Genomic DNA, 15,695 nt, shown 5'->3' with positions numbered 1-15,695 from the left:
AATATCTACCATAACTACCAAGATGATACACAGCTGTACATTATGATGTTTGAATAAATCAATGTGGGTGGATGGATGATAGGCAGACAGAAGGGTGTAATTTAGCCTAAGGTTATATGCAGGGGTGAAAGTAAAGGGGTACAGCAGGGTACTGCGTACCCCTAAAAGATTTAGCGGGGATACGCAGTACCTGCAAGAGAGGGGAGCGGCTGTCTGCTGTAAAAACATCAATGGGTTCACTGTGCAGCAGTGAGTGCGCCCACTAATCAGCCGTGACTGATTAGTTTTTCAAGAACGATCTAAAATACGACTTAATCAGTTATAATAACTTTTTTTCCCATTTCATGTTGTTTCTGAACTCTTTGTGCTTTGCTAGAGCAGCGGTGCAATATGTCGATCACGGAAGGTTTTGAGTGGATCTCGGCATTAGGTGACAAACTGAACGCAGCCAGGAGGCTGAGACCAGCACGTCCTGCTCTGACTGGGTTATTAAAACGTTTTGAGCTTTATTAAAGACCAACAACTAAAAAATCAACAAAACGTTTTCAAATTGATGACCCAACGACAATAATAATAATCTCAGTAATTATTGTTTCAACAGGATGTTGCACAATTCTGTGCGTTTTGGTTCCATTACCAAAATAACCAGCAGAGCAGGAGTTTAAAATGAACTAATCAACCACCGCTGTGTTCAGGGAGGCTTATTAATGATCGCAAAGTAACGGACTGAATGTTATGCTTTTAACGAAATCTCTGGTCGGCTTGTGGAGCGCAGGAGGTTGCCATGGCAACGGGTGTGCTTAAATGACAGAGAGACGGAGAGTAAAAAGGTGCTAGTGGTTTTGAGTTGTTCACCTGTTTGGATTGTTTTACCTTTGTTTACCTTTGTCTTGGCGCATCACAGCCGCTGTAATTTCTGAACCTTCAATAAACGACAAACTTGGACTAATTACCTCGTTCTTAGTGACTGTACGTCATTTACAACAAACATCAAACACGGTAAATATGTTTCATTAAGCATTTAAGAAACAAATGGCTACTACCGCGATAATTATGTGAAATTAAATTAATTGTCTAATATAAAAAAATAGTTTGGTGCTTTGAGCTCAGAGTCTGAGAGGCTTTTCCTCTAACATTTTTTTCCCCCTCTTATTTAGTGGAAATATTGATGTTGATGAGATTTTATCCAAAATAACCTTTTTCAACCTTTATAGCTCCACTGTTGAAAATGAGAAGCTAACATTCACAAATGACATTGAAATAAAATCCAGTCCAACATCTGGTTTGAGGTGATTCCTCTGGAACCTGTTGGAGGAAAAATATCCCAACTTCAGAAGATGAGCTTTAACCTAACAGAGCTCAGTGGTTCCTCCTATCAGTGTGAGAGTCAGGGTGAGGAGGCGCCATGTTAGGAAGAGAAGTGGAAGCTGCAGGATCTTCAGAACAAACAGGTCATGATGCTGGGCTACTGATTATCCCTCTGTCTGGACACAGGATCAATAGAACCAGTTTAAAAGATAAAATGAATGTTTATATGCCAGAAATGGATATAAACATTTCTGGCATATATATAAATACATACATTTATATTTATTTTATAATTTTTTTTGTCATAGTACCCCCAAGAATTTAAAACTACTTTCACCCCTGGTTATATGTAATTTTTTTATTTTTTATTTTTACCACAAACCTTAATCTATTTCATTTGATTTTAAATGATAAACCAATACAAAGCTATGCATAGTTGTGAAGTGGCACATTGTTTTCATTTCTTTTTTTACCAAAAGTCAAAAATGTTGTGGATTTCTAACAGCTTCCTTCACTTTGATGACCATGAAAAAAAATCCAGTGCAGCTAGTTGTTGAAAGCCACTTTTTTTAAAGAGACAGCTCAGAAAACACATTTTAAAAATAATGATTAATTTACTTAGAATTAAGTCAAATGTGTTGTATTTTTGTGCTACAGCAAAAAAACTAAACAAAAAAGTCATATAGTCACTGCACACAGTTCACATGAACAATTTGGATAAATTGCTTATTTAGCTTATTTCTTCACGTAATTCTCAGGAAACACAGTCATCGCAGCGCAGGTGGCACCATGTTAAACAGAAACACTTCGGTTCACAATTTCCATGAATCAATAAAGGGGGGAACGAAATTTGATCGCTCACCGTGTTGTGTTACATCCTGCTGTGTCCTATGCGACACCACGATTCTGCTTATCTCATCCTCGATTGCTGATTTGCGGAAACGTGCAGAGTGACTTTCACACCTGTCAGAGATCTGCATAAATACGGAGGAGCGTCGACTCCTTCACAGAACGGAGACCAAAGCCTCTAAGAGTTCTTGCTTCAACAGTGTTTGAACGGAACTTCCTTTTTTCCTACCCGAGCAGACTCCAGACCTATTTCAATCCTGCTCCTACTTGAACACTACTGAAGTAGTCGACGTAAAGGTTTATTCTTCTAAGTTTTTTGTTAAACGCACAAAAAACGCAAATCAAGATGGAATCCCAGGTGCGTCAGAACTACCACCGCGACTGCGAGGCCGCCATTAACAGGATGGTCAACATGGAGATGTTTGCCTCCTACACCTACACCTCTATGGTAAGAAACATTTATACTATTTGCACCACCTTTGCTTCATTAGTTTACCTTCTACTATTTAGCCGCTACACATATTACCCACCTCGTTAAATAAAATGCTTCGTCTGCCCGCTTTGAGAAATGAAAATAAGGGAAACCCACCAGGTTACGGTGCCTGCAGAAGTGGTATACTTTATTTCACAGCTGTTTTGGTTAAAAAAAAAATTAATAGTGCAATCATCACAGAGGCAAGTTGGTGTAACAAGAATTGTACTCCAGTCAGAGTAGTATAACTTCGACATGCTAAGAAGAAATTGATTAAGCTTTACGTGTAAAAAAAAGACTAAACATTACTCAAGTAATAAACTAATAACTCATGATTTAATATTTTAAATTCAGGTCAAAAGTAAGCACTGAAATATGGAATGCAACATTTCACAGTGGGACGATTCTGTATCTTATGGGTGGTAACTGTAGTTAAGGCTTCAGCTGATCAAATCTCCATTACTCCACATGGCTTACTGAGCTGCTTCTTCGCCAAATAATGATGGAGCACAAGGTGTTTCAATAACTGTACTACTTGTTCAACAGGCTCATTACTTCTGCCGTGATGACGTGGCCCTGCCAGGCTTCTCCCACTTCTTCAAGGAGAACAGTGAGGAGGAGAGGGAGCACGCCGACAAGCTGCTGTCCTTCCAGAACAAAAGAGGAGGCCGCATCTTCCTCCAGGATATCAAGGTAAGCACAGCTAATGCTAACAGAATACATGCAGCGGGCTTTATGATGTTTAAATTGCAACAAAAATCTAACTTACTGCTGCATAATGCAAAAAAATTTAACTCTAAATGTTTCCCATTTTACAGAAACCAGAGAAGGATGAGTGGGGCAGTGGGCTGGAAGCCATGCAGTGTGCTCTGCAGCTGGAGAAAAATGTCAACCAGGCTCTGCTGGATCTGCACAAGCTGGCCTCTGATCGTGTTGATCCTCATGTAAGTTAAGTTATAATTTTGCTTTATTGACACTAAATGTTTTTGAAACTAACAAATAATTCTGTTTCAGCTGTGTGATTTCCTGGAGTCCCACTACCTGAACGAGCAGGTGGAGGCCATCAAGAAGCTCGGTGACCACATCACCAACCTGACCCGCATGGATGCCCACAACAACAAGATGGCGGAGTATCTGTTTGACAAGCACACCCTGGGAGACAAAAGCTAAATGCCCAGAAGGGAACATGGAGTAGAAGTGTGTGTAACAAAGGCTTCAGGCTAAACTTGTCTACTCCAGAGTTTAATCATTTCATTGACTGAATCAGTTTCTGAAGTTGTGTTGAGTGTCTTAGACCAACTACTGTACACTTCTGGATAAGTAACTTCTGATTCTCTGAATAAACATTTTGAGCTGGAGTTCTGTGGTCTGACTTGTTTATAATTTGAGGGCCTGGTGCCTCCAAAATGGGTAAATTCCGAGGGATGATAGGTGTTTTTCCATTTGAACCTTCATTAAAAGAACCACAGACAACATATATGAATTTTATGACAAGCTTTTGCAAAAGAAGACTCGGCAAACTGCTCCTCCAAGCCGTCCACTGAGCGTTCTAAAGACCTTTGGTTACAGCTTGTCTTTTATTATCAAGCAGAAACGGGGAGGATAGGTAGAGAAGACGGCAGAGAAATTATTACTGCACCCAGGCAGTTTCTAAGGTAGGGAGTATTCCGGTTGATAAGAAGGCACCTGTGGAAATGTAATTTAAGGTCTGGGAAACACACAGTTAACTGTTTCACATGAAGACTCAGGCAGATGGGGTCAGTTTATACACAGAATGAAAATAACACTTTAAATTGAACATTAGACTGAATATGAACTTAAGTAATAACAAAATGATGATACCAAAACATGTCTAACAAGGGACGTCCTGGTTAAAAGTGAAGCAGTAAAATGTTGAACAAGATTTTGGAACTAACAAGTTTCCTGATTTAACATGTTTCAGAAATGACCGTCAACACAAGATCCCACAGGAAAAACTTTTTTTAACGGCACCTGACCAAGTTTATGCAGCTTAAAATGCTACCTGGTTTCCCTGGAAAGATTTGCTTGGTGAATCATGAGATTTGATGTATAAACCTGACCCAAATTACTAGACATTAAAGCAAAACCCCTAGTTATAGGGAAGAAACTTTAATGCTTGGCTTTGCTTTTCTTTTTATCTGAAAAGTTAATTTGGAGGTGCAAGGCTTTTTCCAAGTGAACTTATCCTGAGGGGCAATTTGAAGGCAAAACCACACAAAGATGCAGGTCTAACAATATTTCAGGACACTAAATGCATTTTCTTAATACTTCCAGACATGTTCTGTTTATGATTTCTTTAAAGTTTCCATAGATCAAGTAGTAATCAGGACTCTGTGAAATTAAACATTAAAATCTATTTTCATTAGAGTTCAGGTTGGTTTGGAAATCTTTCCCTTCAATTCATTTAATAGTAATTTGAAACCTGCATGAAACTTTTTTTTAAATATCTGTATTGTTGTAAACTGCTAATTTAAATCTAACACATATTGCATGACTACTGTGTTATAAGTTCTGGTTTGTCCAGATGAGAGTGACACATCAATCCCTTGTTGCTGAAACTCTCTTTAGGGACATAGAACACCAAGTCACCTGTGGCTAACATCTGTCCTATAAGTTGATAGAAACCACTGATATGGATTTGCTGGTGCAGAAAGTCTGATGGTTTGATGTGGTAGAGAGAGAACTGATCTGATAGCAAACGGTATAGCCCACTAAGCTGGATGGACTCTGGTTCAGAACTCAGTTGGTTTTAATCATCCCTAAGGAACAGGGAGTGTTTTCTTTCAACACATAATTTCTCATTGGAGATCACATGTGAGGAACCCAAAGGTTAAATCCTACAACATTTCCACATGTCCTATTTAATATCTACCATAACTACCAAGATGATACACAGCTGTACATTATGATGTTTGAATAAATCAATGTGGGTGGATGGATGATAGGCAGACAGAAGGGTGTAATTTAGCCTAAGGTTATATGCAGGGGTGAAAGTAAGGGGGTACGGCAGGGTACTGCGTACCCCTAAAAGATTTAGCGGGGATACGCAGTACCTGCAAGAGAGGGGAGCGGCTGTCTGCTGTAAAAACATCAATGGGTTCACTGTGCAGCAGTGAGTTCACCCACTAATCAGCCGTGACTGATTAGTTTTTCAAGAACGATCTAAAACAGGACTTAATCAGTTATAATAAATAACTTTTTTTCCCATTTCATGTTGTTTCTGAACTCTTTGTGCTTTGCTAGAGCAGCGGTGCAATATGTCAATCGCGGAAGGTTTTGAGTGGATCTCGGCATTAGGTGACAAACTGAACGCCGCCAGGAGGCTGAGACCAGCACGTCCTGCTCTGACTGGCTTATCAAAACGTTCAGAGCTTTATTAAAGACCAACAACTAAAAAATCAACAAAACGTTTTCAAATTGATGACCCAACGACAATAATAATAATCTCAGTAATTATTGTTTCAACAGGATGTTACACAATTCTGTGCGTTTTGGTTCCATTACCAAAATAACTAGCATGCGTCATTTACAACAAACATCAAACACGGTAAATATGTTTCATTAAGCATTTAACAAACAAATGGCTACTACCGCGATAATTATGTGAAATTAAATTAATTGTCTAATATAAAAAAATAGTTTGGTGCTTTGAGCTCAGAGTCTTAGAGGCTTTTCCTCTAACATTTTTTTCCCTCTTATTTAGTGGAAATATTGATGTTGATGAGATTTTATCCAAAATAACCTTTTTCCACCTTTATAGCTCCACTGTTGAAAATGAGAAGCTAACATTCACAAATGACATTGAAATAAAATCCAGTCCAACATCTGGTTTGAGGTGATTCCTCTGGAACCTGTTGGAGGAAAAATATCCCAACTTCAGAAGATGAGCTTTAACCTAACAGAGCTCAGTGGTTCCTCCTATCAGTGTGAGAGTCAGGGTGAGGAGGCGCCATGTTAGGAAGAGAAGTGGAAGCTGCAGGATCTTCAGAACAAACAGGTCATGATGCTGGGCTACTGATTATCCCTCTGTCTGGACACAGGATCAATAGAACCAGTTTAAAAGATAAAATGAATGTTTATATGCCAGAAATGGATATAAACATTTCTGGCATATATATAAATACATACATTTATATTTATTTTATAATTTTTTTTGTCATAGTACCCCCAAGAATTTAAAACTACTTTCACCCCTGGTTATATGTAATTTTTTTATTTTTTATTTTTACCACAAACCTTAATCTATTTCATTTGATTTTAAATGATAAACCAATACAAAGCTATGCATAGTTGTGAAGTGGCACATTGTTTTCATTTCTTTTTTTACCAAAAGTCAAAAATGTTGTGGATTTCTAACAGCTTCCTTCACTTTGATGACCATAAAAAAAATCCAGTGCAGCTAGTTGTTGAAAGCCACTTTTTTTAAAGAGACAGCTCAGAAAACACATTTTAAAAATAATGATTAATTTACTTAGAATTAAGTCAAATGTGTTGTATTTTTGTGCTACAGCAAAAAAACTAAACAAAAAAGTCATATAGTCACTGCACACAGTTCACATGAACAATTTGGATAAATTGCTTATTTAGCTTATTTCTTCACGTAATTCTCAGGAAACACAGTCATCGCAGCGCAGGTGGCACCATGTTAAACAGAAACACTTCGGTTCACAATTTCCATGAATCAATAAAGGGGGGAACGAAATTTGATCGCTCACCGTGTTGTGTTACATCCTGCTGTGTCCTATGCGACACCACGATTCTGCTTATCTCATCCTCGATTGCTGATTTGCGGAAACGTGCAGAGTGACTTTCACACCTGTCAGAGATCTGCATAAATACGGAGGAGCGTCGACTCCTTCACAGAACGGAGACCAAAGAGTTCTTGCTTCAACAGTGTTTGAACGGAACTTCCTTTTTTCCTACCCGAGCAGACTCCAGACCTATTTCAATCCTGCTCCTACTTGAACACTACTGAAGTAGTCGACGTAAAGGTTTATTCTTCTAAGTTTTTTGTTAAACGCACAAAAAACGCAAACCAAGATGCAATCCCAGGTGCGTCAGAACTACCACCGCGACTGCGAGGCCGCCATTAACAGGATGGTCAACATGGAGATGTTTGCCTCCTACACCTACACCTCTATGGTAAGAAACATTTATACTATTTGCACTACCTTTGCTTCATTAGTCTGCCTTCTACTATTTAGCCGTTACACATATTACCCACCTCGTTAAATAAAATGCTTCGTCTGCCCGCTTTGAGAAATGAAAATAAGGGAAACCCACCAGGTTACGGTGCCTGCAGAAGTGGTATACTTTATTTCACAGCTGTTTTGGTTAAAAAAAAAATTAATAGTGCAATCATCACAGAGGCAAGTTGGTGTAACAAGAATTGTACTCCAGTCAGAGTAGTATAACTTCGACATGCTAAGAAGAAATTGATTAAGCTTTACGTGTAAAAAAAAGACTAAACATTACTCAAGTAATAAACTAATAACTCATGATTTAATATTTTAAATTCAGGTCAAAAGTAAGCACTGAAATATGGAATGCAACATTTCACAGTAAAATATGGGACGATTCTGTATCTTATGGGTGGTAACTGTAGTTAAGGCTTCAGCTGATCAAATCTCCATTACTCCACATGGCTTACTGAGCTGCTTCTTCGCCAAATAATGATGGAGCACAAGGTGTTTCAATAACTCTACTACTTGTTCAACAGGCTCATTACTTCTGCCGTGATGACGTGGCCCTGCCAGGCTTCTCCCACTTCTTCAAGGAGAACAGTGAGGAGGAGAGGGAGCACGCCGACAAGCTGCTGTCCTTCCAGAACAAAAGAGGAGGCCGTATCTTCCTCCAGGATATCAAGGTAAGCACAGCTAATGCTAACAGAATACATGCAGCGGGCTTTATGATGTTTAAATTGCAACAAAAATCTAACTTACTGCTGCATAATGCAAAAAAATTTAACTCTAAATGTTTCCCATTTTACAGAAACCAGAGAAGGATGAGTGGGGCAGTGGGCTGGAAGCCATGCAGTGTGCTCTGCAGCTGGAGAAAAATGTCAACCAGGCTCTGCTGGATCTGCACAAGCTGGCCTCTGATCGTGTTGATCCTCATGTAAGTTAAAAGTTATAATTCTGCTTTATTGACACTAAATGTTTTTGAAACTAACAAATAATTCTGTTTCAGCTGTGTGATTTCCTGGAGTCCCACTACCTGAACGAGCAGGTGGAGGCCATCAAGAAGCTCGGTGACCACATCACCAACCTGACCCGCATGGATGCCCACAACAACAAGATGGCGGAGTATCTGTTTGACAAGCACACCCTGGGAGACAAAAGCTAAATGCCCAGAAGGGAACATGGAGTAGAAGTGTGTGTAACAAAGGCTTCAGGCTAAACTTGTCTACTCCAGAGTTTAATCATTTCATTGACTAAATCAGTTTCTGAAGTTGTGTTGAGTGTTTTAGACCAACTACTGTACACTTCTGGATAAGTAACTTCTGATTCTCTGAATAAACATTTTGAGCTGGAGTTCTGTGGTCTGACTTGTTTATAATTTGAGGGCCTGGTGCCTCCAAAATGGGTAAATTCCAAGGGATGATGGGTGTTTTTGCTTTTGAACCTTCATTAAAAGAACCATAGACAACATATACGAATTTTATGACAAGCTTTTGCAAAAGGAGAAGACTCGGAAAACTGCTCCTCCAAGCCGTCCACTAGCGTTCTAAAGACCTTTGCTTACAGCTTGTCTTTTATTATCAAGCAGAAACGGGGAGGATAGGTAGAGAAGACGGCAGAGAAATTATTACTGCACCCAGGCAGTTTCTAAGGTAGGGAGTATTCCGGTTGATAAGAAGGCACCTGTGGAAATGTAATTTAAGGTCTGGGAAACACGGTTAACTGTTTCACATGAAGACTCAGGCAGATGGGGTCAGTTTATACACACAGAATGAAAAGAACACTTTAAATTGAAGATTAGACTGAATATGAACTAAAGTAATTGTAGTCAGGTGGTAAATTTTGGTTAAATAATTGTACTGTTTCAAAGTGTTGGTTTTCTTGTATCTTACGGTAGCAATGCTATTAAGTGATTTTGTTTCAGTTATGTAATTTTATTTCCTATGTGTATGTTTTTCACATTTAAATATGATCAGGTAGTTGGTCTCAAGTGCTGCACATTTTGACCACCAGAGAGCAGTGTTTCAAGGTGATTACTGTTTCCCAAGACGGGGCAGGAAATACATTTTGTTCTCTTCCGGTGTTGCTATGCTATGTGATGAACTTGGACGGGAACTGTATGTGATTTATCTGCAGGTGATAGTTTCAGCAGAAAATCGGGAGCCTGTCTGTGCGGTGCAGGGCGGCCATTTACTGCACGTGGAATTAAGATGTCCGATCATCGGTGTTCTCCAGCATTAAGAGTGAACTGAGACATTACTGTCGAATCCAGAGGCCACTGCCGTATTTTTATTTCTTTTCTTTTACATATTGTATTTTCTTTTGAGATCTGCCACATTTCACATTTCATGAATATTTACCAAATGTTTTGGTGCATCTATGTTCTGATTTTTGAACAACAGTAAGGAACAAGACAGCTTTGTTCAGTCTGTTCCAACTGATAATAAAATATACTGCACATTAAGAACCCCAGTTATTGTGTCCTGTGAGGCTAAGTATTTCCCGGGCTACATAATGATACCAAAACATGTCTAACAAGGGACATCCTGGTTAAAAGTGAAGCAGTAAAATGTTGAACAAGATTTTGGAACTAACAAGTTTCCTGATTTAACATGTTTCAGAAATGACCGTCAACACAAGATCCCACAGGCAAACTTTTTTAACGGCACCTGACCAAGTTTATGCAGCTTAAAATGCTACCTGGTTTTCCTGGAAAGATTTGCTTGGTAAATCATGGGATTTGATGTATAAACCTGACCCAAATTACTAGACGTTAAAGCAAAACCCCTAGTTATTGAGAAGAAACTTGTGAATGCTTGGCTTTGCTTTTCTTTTTATCTGAAAAGTTTTTAATTTGGAGGTGCAAGGCTTATTCCAAGTGAACTTATCCGGAGGGGCAATTTGAAGACGAAACCACACAAAGATGCAGGTCTAACAATATTTTAGGACACTAAATGCATTTTCTTAATACTTCCGGACATGTTCTGTTTATGATTTCTTTAAAGTTTCCATAGATTAAGTAGTAATCAGGGCTCTGAATAGTGAAATTAAACAATAAAATCTATTTTCATTAGAGTTCAGGTTGGTTTGGAAATCTTTCCCTTCAATTCATTTAATAGTAATTTGAAACCTGCATGAAACTTTTTTTAAAATATCTGTATTGTCTTAAACTGCTCATTTAAATCTAACACATATTGCATGACTACTGTGTTGTAAGTTCTGGTTTGTCCAGATGAGAGTGACACATCAATCCCTTGTTGCTGAAACTCTCTTTAGGGACATAGAACACCAAGTCACCTGTGGCTAACATCTGTCCTATAAGTTGATAGAAACCACTGATATGGAATTTGCTGATGCAGAAAGTCTGATGGTTTGATGTGGTAGAGAAAGAACTGATCTGATAGCAAACGGTATAGCCCACTAAGCTGGATGGACTCTGGTTCAGAACTCAGTTGGTTTTAATCATCCCTAAGGAACAGGGAGTGTTTTCTTTCAACACATAATTTCTCATTGGAGATCACATGTGAGGAACCCAAAGGTTAAATCCTACAACATTTCCACATGTCCTATTTAATATCTACCATAAATACCAAGATGATACACAGCTGTACATTATGAAGTTTGAACAAATCAATGTGGGTGGATGGATGATAGGCAGACAGAAGGGTGTAATTTAGCCTAAGGTTATATGCAGGGGTGAAAGTAAGGGGGTACGGCAGGGTACTGCGTACCCCTAAAAGATTTAGGGGGGATACGCAGTACCTGCAAGAGAGGGGAGCGGCTGTCTGCTGTAAAAACATCAATGGGTTCACTGTGCAGCAGTGAGTTCACCCACTAATCAGCCGTGACTGATTAGTTTTTCAAGAACGATCTAAAACACGACTTAATCAGTTACAATAAATAACCTTTTTTCCCATTTTAAGTTGTTTCTGAACTCTTTGTGCTTTGCTAGAGCAGCAATATGTCGATCGCGGAAGGTTTTGAGTCGATCTCGGCATTAGGTAACAAACTGAACGCCGCCAGGAGGCTGAGACCAGCACGTCCTGCTCTGACTGGCTTATCAAAACGTTCAGAGCTTTATTAAAGACCAACAACTAAAAAATCAACAAAACGTTTTCAAATTGATGACCCAACGACAATAATAATCTCAGTAATTATTGTTTCAACAGAATGTTGCACAATTCTGTGCGTTTTGGTTCCATTATCAAAATAACCAGCAGAGCAGGAGTTTAAAATGAACTAATCAACCACCGCTGTGTTCAGGGAGGCTTATTAATGATCGCAAAGTAACGGACTGAATGTTATGCTTTTAACGTAATCTCTGGTCGGCTTGTGGAGCGCAGGAGGTTGCCATGGCAACGGGTGTGGTTAAATGACAGAGAGACGGAGAGTAAAAAGGTGCTAGTGGTTTTGAGTTGTTCATCTGTTCGGATTGTTTTACCTTTGTTTACCTTTGTCTTGGCGCATCACAGCCGCTGTAATTTCTGAACCTTCAATAAACGACAAACTTGGACTAATTACCTCGTTCTTAGTGACTCTACGTCATTTACAACAAACATCAAACACGGTAAATATGTTTCATTAAACATTTAACAAACAAATGGCTACTACCACGATAATTATGTGAAATTAAATTAATTGTCTAATATAAAAAAATAGTTTGGTGCTTTGAGCTCAGAGTCTGAGAGCCTTTTCCTCTAACATTTTTTTCCCCCTCTTATTTAGTGGAAATATTGATGTTGATGAGATTTTATCCAAAATAACCTTTTTCAACCTTTATAGCTCCACTGTTGAAAATGAGAAGCTAACATTCACAAATGACATTGAAATAAAATCCAGTCCAACATCTGGTTTGAGGTGATTCCTCTGGAACCTGTTGGAGGAAAAATATCCCAACTTCAGAAGATGAGCTTTAACCTAACAGAGCTCAGTGGTTCCTCCTATCAGTGTGAGAGTCAGGGTGAGGAGGCGTCATGTTAGGAAGAGAAGTGGAAGCTGCAGGATCTTCAGAACAAACAGGTCATGATGCTGGGCTACTGATTATCCCTCTGTCTGGACACAGGATCAATAGAACCAGTTTAAAAGATAAAATGAATGTATATATGCCAGAAATGGATTCATATATATATATATATATATATATATATATATATATATATATATATATATATATACATACATACATACATACATACATACATACATACATACATACATACATACATACATACATACATACATACATACATACATACATACATACATACATTTATATTTGTTTTATAATTTTTTTTGTCATAGTACCCCCAAGAATTTAAAACTACTTTCACCCCTGGTTATATGTAATTTTTTTTTTTAACCACAAACTTTTATCTATTTCATTTAATTTTAAATGATAAACCAATACAAAGCTATGCATAGTTGTGAAGTGGAAGGAAAATGGCACATTGTTTTCATTTCTTTCTTTTTTACCAAAAGTAAAAAATGTTGTGGATTTCTAACAGCTTCCTTCACTTTGATGACCATGAAAAAAAATCCAGTGCAGCTAGTTGTTGAAAGCCACTTTTTTTTTTTTTAAAGAGACAGCTCAGAAAACACAGCAACACATTTTAAAAATAATGATTAATTTATTTAGAATTAAGTGTTGTATTTTTGTGCTACAGCAATAAAAAAAAAAAAAAAAACTAAACAAAAAGTCATATAGTAACTGCACACAGTTCACATGAACAATTTGGATAAATTGCTTATTTAGCTTATTTCTTCACGTAATTCTCAGGAAACAGTCATCGCAGCGCAGGTGGCACCATGTTAAACAGAAACACTTCGGTTCACAATTTCCATGAATCAATAAAGGGGGGAACGAAATTTGATCGCTCACCGTGTTGTGTTACATCCTGCTGTGTCCTATGCGACACCACGATTCTGCTTATCTCATCCTCGATTGCTGATTTGCGGAAACGTGCAGAGTGACTTTCACACCTGTCAGAGATCTGCATAAATACGGAGGAGCGTCGACTCCTTCACAGAACGGAGACCAAAGCCTCTAAGAGTTCTTGCTTCAACAGAACTTCCTTTTTTCCTACCCGAGCAGACTCCAGAGCTATTTCAATCCTGCTCCTACTTGAACACTACTGAAGTAGTCGACGTAAAGGTTTATTCTTCTAAGTTTTTTGTTAAACGCACAAAAAACGCAAATCAAGATGGAATCCCAGGTGCGTCAGAACTACCACCGCGACTGCGAGGCCGCCATTAACAGGATGGTCAACATGGAGATGTTTGCCTCCTACACCTACACCTCTATGGTAAGAAACATTTATACTATTTGCACCACCTTTGCTTCATTAGTTTACCTTCTACTATTTAGCCGCTACACATATTACCCACCTCGTTAAATAAAATGCTTCGTCTGCCCGCTTTGAGAAATGAAAATAAGGGAAACCCACCAGGTTACGGTGCCTGCAGAAGTGGTATACTTTATTTCACAGCTGTTTCCCCCCCCCAATAGTGCTATCATCAGAGGTGAGTTGGTGTACCAAAAATTGTACTCTAGTCAAAGTAGCATAACTACGACATGCTAAATAGAAATAGATTAAGCTTTAAATAAGTGTAAAAAAATTGATAACATTACTCAACGTTTGTAGCAATGTTCATAACTCGTGATTTAATATTTCAAATTCAGGTCAAAAGTAAGCACTGAAATATGGAATGCAACATTTCACAGTAAAATATGGGACGATTCTGTATTTTACGGGTGGTAACTGTAGCTGAGGCTTCAGCTGATCAAATCTCCATTACTACACGTGGTTTACTCAGCTGCGTTTTCGCCAAATAATGATGGAGCGCAAGGTGTTTCAATAACTGTACTACTTGTTCAACAGGCTCATTACTTCTGCCGCGATGACGTGGCCCTGCCAGGCTTCTCCCACTTCTTCAAGGAGAACAGTGAGGAGGAGAGGGAGCACGCCGACAAGCTGCTGTCCTTCCAGAACAAAAGAGGAGGCCGCATCTTCCTCCAGGATATCAAGGTAAGCACAGCTAATGCTAACAGAATACATGCAGCGGGCTTTATGATGTTTAAATTGCAACAAAAATCTAACTTACTGCTGCATACTGCAAAAAAATTTAACTAAATTGTTTCCATTTTTTACAGAAACCAGAGAAGGATGAGTGGGGCAGTGGGCTAGAAGCCATGCAGTGTGCTCTGCAGCTGGAGAAAAATGTCAACCAGGCTCTGCTGGATCTGCACAAGCTGGCCTCTGATCATGTTGATCCTCATGTAAGTTAAAAGTTATAATTCTGCTTCATGGACACTAAATGTTTTTGAAACTAACAAATAATTCTGTTTCAGCTGTGTGATTTCCTGGAGTCCCACTACCTGAACGAGCAGGTGGAGGCCATCAAGAAGGTCGGTGACCACATCACCAACCTGACCCGCATGGATGCCCACAACAACAAGATGGCGGAGTATCTGTTTGACAAGCACACCCTGGGAGACAAAAGCTAAATGCCCAGAAGGGAACATGGAGTAGAAGTGTGTGTAACAAAGGCTTCAGGCTAAACTTGTCTACTCCAGAGTTTAATCATTTCATTGACTGAATCAGTTTCTGAAGTTGTGTTGAGTGTCTTAGACCAACTACTGTACACTTCTGGATAAGTGTAACTTCTGATTCTCTGAATAAACATTTTGAGCTGGAGTTCTGTGGTCTGACTTGTTTATAATTTGAGGGCCTTGTGCCTCCAAAACGGGTAAATTCCAAGGGACGTCCTGGTTAAAAGTGAAGCAGTAAAATGTTGAACAAGATTTTGGAACTAACAAGTTTCCTGATTTAACATGTTTCAGAAATGACTGTCAACACAAGATCCCA

At 38.8% G+C, this 15,695-nt stretch overlaps 3 protein-coding genes across 3 annotated transcripts; all 3 read left to right on the top strand.

The window, feature by feature from the left end:
* Positions 1-2,314: 2,314 nt before the first annotated feature.
* Positions 2,315-3,987, top strand: LOC145552429 (ferritin, middle subunit-like). The gene is made up of 4 exons (XM_081609615.1): positions 2,315-2,605; positions 3,176-3,322; positions 3,448-3,573; positions 3,644-3,987. Exons 1-4 carry the CDS (start codon positions 2,504-2,506, stop codon positions 3,797-3,799), a joined length of 531 nt encoding a protein of 176 aa, XP_081465741.1. The 5' UTR covers positions 2,315-2,503; the 3' UTR covers positions 3,800-3,987.
* Positions 3,988-7,512: 3,525 nt separating this feature from the next.
* On the top strand, positions 7,513-9,183 carry LOC145552428 (ferritin, middle subunit-like). Its single transcript, XM_081609614.1, has 4 exons — positions 7,513-7,792; positions 8,370-8,516; positions 8,642-8,767; positions 8,840-9,183. Exons 1-4 carry the CDS (start codon positions 7,691-7,693, stop codon positions 8,993-8,995), a joined length of 531 nt encoding a protein of 176 aa, XP_081465740.1. The 5' UTR covers positions 7,513-7,690; the 3' UTR covers positions 8,996-9,183.
* A 4,665-nt stretch (positions 9,184-13,848) lies between these two features.
* Positions 13,849-15,524, top strand: LOC145552427 (ferritin, middle subunit-like). Its single transcript, XM_081609613.1, has 4 exons — positions 13,849-14,132; positions 14,709-14,855; positions 14,981-15,106; positions 15,179-15,524. Exons 1-4 carry the CDS (start codon positions 14,031-14,033, stop codon positions 15,332-15,334), a joined length of 531 nt encoding a protein of 176 aa, XP_081465739.1. The 5' UTR covers positions 13,849-14,030; the 3' UTR covers positions 15,335-15,524.
* The last annotated feature ends 171 nt before the right edge of the window (positions 15,525-15,695 follow it).

This window comes from Poecilia reticulata, chromosome 8 (assembly GCF_904066995.2).
Source record: "Poecilia reticulata chromosome 8, P_reticulata-male-v2, whole genome shotgun sequence".
NCBI lineage: Eukaryota > Metazoa > Chordata > Actinopteri > Cyprinodontiformes > Poeciliidae > Poecilia > Poecilia reticulata.
Note: the sequence above shows the minus strand (reverse complement) of the source record. Positions and strands in the feature narration are given on the sequence as shown.